The sequence below is a fragment of the Corvus brachyrhynchos genome, unplaced genomic scaffold, assembly GCF_000691975.1.
Source record: "Corvus brachyrhynchos isolate BGI_N302 unplaced genomic scaffold, ASM69197v1 scaffold5, whole genome shotgun sequence".
NCBI lineage: Eukaryota > Metazoa > Chordata > Aves > Passeriformes > Corvidae > Corvus > Corvus brachyrhynchos.
Genome location: NW_008238321.1, coordinates 6617591 through 6620901, shown reverse-complemented (window position 1 = coordinate 6620901; position 3311 = coordinate 6617591). Strand labels below are relative to the sequence as shown.

The following is a 3311-nucleotide window of genomic DNA, read 5'->3' as shown; positions in this document are numbered from 1 at the left end:
TCCCACTGATGGGACGAGCCCCGACACTCATTCTGGGAACTGCAAAAACTTGCAAAAGGAGAAGCTGCCCGAAAACCTGCTGTCAGACCTGAGCCTGCAGAGCCTTACAGCACTCACCTCCCAGGTGGAGAACATCTCCAACACTGTCCAGCAGCTGCTGCTCTCCAAAGCAGCTGTGCCCCAGAAAAAGGGCATCAAGACCCCAGCAAGGACCCCCGAGCAGCTCAAAGGGCAGCACTGCAGTCCTGAGAGCAGTACCTACTCGGCAGAGCAGGTGGGGACCCCCCTGTCCGACCCACTGAGCACCCCCCAGTCTGTCCACGCTGAGACACAGGACACTGACTATCTCAGTGGGTCAGAGGACCAGCTGGAGAGAAGTTTCCTGTACTGCAACCAGAACCGCAGTCCTGCCCGCGTCAACAGCAACTCCAAAGCAAAGCCTGAGTCAGTGTCCACCTGCTCTGTGACCTCCCCAGATGACATGTCCACCAAATCAGATGACTCATTCCAGAGTATCCATGCCACGCTGCCCCTGGAGACCTTCACCAAGTATGTGACCAATGAACGGGACTGCCCCCGACTGCTCCTCAGCGCCCTGTCCCAGGAGGAGCTGGCTTCTGAGATCATTGTCCTGCAGGATGCCATCAGCGAGAAGGCGGACAAAGCCTGGGCCAACTTGCCCATGCTGAGCAAGGAGGCCACTAAGTCCCCCTTCCAGCTGGAGAATCACCGGCCCAGCCTGGACTCCATGGTGAAGGGTGCCTGGCCCAGCCAGGGTGACTCCAGCACGCTCACTGAGCCCCTCAAGTTGGACAAAGCTTCAGGGGCCAGCACGGGGAAGGACTTTAGTGAGGAGGTGTATGAGGGTCCCCAGGTGGAGTTCACAGCAGCTGAAACCAAGGATGTGCTGAAGGACACGGCCCCACTGGCCTTCAACTCCAAGCCCAGCATCCCGGCAGCGACGTCAAGTGCGGGAGCCACTGGCTACAGCTGCTACTCAAACACCACTGCCAACTCGGTGGCGTCTGAGAATGCCATGGAGCATTTTGAGTGGCCGGAGGAGAGCCTGGGCGAGGCCTGCCTGCGGTGGAAGGACCTCCAGGCCACCGACCTCCCCAAGGGCTTGTTCCCCAGCAAACTGGTGAGCTCCTGCAAGGAGAAAAAAAACAGCTGCAGCTTGGACCTGTGTGATGGAGAGCAACCAGCCAAGAGCGAGCCAGTCCAGGACTTTGGCCAGCAGGTGATGGAGGAGGAGGAGGAGACACTGACCTACGATGAAGCAACAAAGGCAGACAGCGAGAGGTGGCTGCAGGACACCCGGCACTGCTGCTCGGCCGGGGACTTCAGTGAGATCCCCATCATCTCCTCACCGGATCTGAAAGAGTCAGACCTGGAGGCAGAGGAGTACTCCTCTCTTTGTGAGCTGGCTGGCTCAGAGCAGAAGTCAGTGACATACGATGCCTCACCACCCAAGCCCCCAGAGATGCCGGCCGTGCTGTCTTCCAGCGAGGTGCCTGTGTCTGCTGAGGAGACTGTCAGCACAGTGGAGAAGGAGAGCTCAGCTCCCACTCCACGCCTCTCTGGCCAGTCCGTCATCCTGCTGGGCCCTGCTGTGGGCACGGAGACCAAGGTGAAGAGCTGGTTCAAATCCTCCCTGCCCCACATCCAGCCTGAGGAGGAGAATGGCGGAGGGGAGACGTCTCACCTGGAGGCAGCTGATGCTGAATCTGCCTCATCGGTCATGGTGAAGCAGCAACTCACACCTGAAAATGTGCTGGGGAAGATGGAGCCTGTCTCACGGGGCAAGAGCCTCCGCAACAAGAGGGTCCACTGCCGGCTGCCAGAGGGGGATGGCCCTGGCAGCACCATGCTGAATCCATTCGATGAGCTGCCAGCAGCCAGCAGTGTGGCCGGCACCTGCCTGGGGCCAGACGGACAGACGGAGGTACCGAGCAAGAGCGCCCAGAGCCAAACGCCCCGGTTTCCAGCTGAGGGCCTGCCAGCACGCATGTGCACCCGCTCCTTCACCGCCCTGGCCGAGCCCCGCGCCCCCGCCCCACTGGAGGGACTGAAAGCCCCCGCACACCAGGAGAAGCTGGGGAAGAAGCCTGGCTGCGGCGTGAAGCAGCGGGTGGCTTTCAAAACCAGGAAACGCAACAGCCGGCCGGCCCCCAGGGTTGTCCAAAACACCAGTGATGCTGCACTCCTGGTGCCTGGCTTGGTGGCGGCAGAGGAGGTGGCAGGGCCGACACCACTGGAGGGGGACGCGGTGGAAGCTGGGGAGAGGGACCAGCGGTCGATGATCCTGCGCTCCCGGACAAAGACACAGGAGGTTTTCTACACCAAGCGGCAGAGGGGCAAGCGGGCAGGTGATGTCCGGCTGAAGAACTGCAAGGCACCCAAAAAGCTCATATCCAACAACCACCTCCCACCTGCCTTCAAGCTGCCAGCACCGGGCAGCCCCCACAAGGAGGGCAAGGTGGGTGCCCGGATGAAACTGCCCAAAGCGGGGCCGGGCATGGGGGGCAAGATGTCAGAGCGGCCCCTGCACTCACTGAAGAGGAAGTCCACCTTCATCTCCCCAATCCCCACCAAAAAGAGGAACCTGGTCCTGCGGAGCAACAGCGGTGGTGTGAAGGAGGAGAAGCCAGAGGGTCCCCCCAGCCTCTTCAAGAAGATGCCGGTGGCCAAGAAGGTGAAAGCCAAGCTGCCTCCCAAGAGCTCTGGTGAAGCCATCCCGAAGCCCCCCCTGCCAAAGGAGGCCCCTGATGTCTGCATCAAGATCACCTCCCGGGCAGCTTTCCAGGAGGCCACTAAGACCAAAGTGTTGCCTCCCCGCAAGGGCCGCGGCCTCAAGCTGGAGGCCATCGTCCAGAAGATCACCTCTCCCAACCTGAAGAAGTTCACCTGCAAACCAGCAGCCACAGCAGTGGCAGCCACAGTGGCTGCCTATGGCTCCTCCCTGAGCCCAGCTGGGGTGGAACGGGAGCGGGTGGTGAAGCACAGTGGGGTGGCTGTGGCAGTGGGCGACGCGCGGCTGCCCAAGCTGGCGGCAGCACAGAAGATGCCCACAATGCCGGTGGCTGAGCCGCTCTGCCGGAACCCCAATGGCCGAGCACCAAAGGGGAAGCCGGGTGGTGGGAAGAAGCTGTCCCATGATGGCTGCCAGGGGGAGGCCTGTGGGTCAACGCCGGGGACCCAGTCCAGCCCCAACGTGGTGGCCAAGAACCTGGGGCTCCTGCCCAAGAAGAGGAACCGCAAGGGCAAAGCGGCAGCGCTGGGCATGGCCAAGGCGCCCCTGAACCCTGCAC

At 61.8% G+C, this 3311-nt stretch overlaps 1 protein-coding gene across 1 annotated transcript in view; it reads left to right on the top strand.

Annotated features, from left to right (window-relative positions):
• The window catches only part of RAI1 (retinoic acid induced 1), a 60702-nt gene that overhangs the window by 54433 nt on the left and 2958 nt on the right, over positions 1–3311 (top strand). The window contains exon 5 of the mRNA XM_017734282.1: positions 5–3307. Coding sequence (XP_017589771.1) covers positions 5–3307 — 3303 coding nt within the window. The remainder of the gene's footprint in view (positions 1–4; positions 3308–3311) is intronic.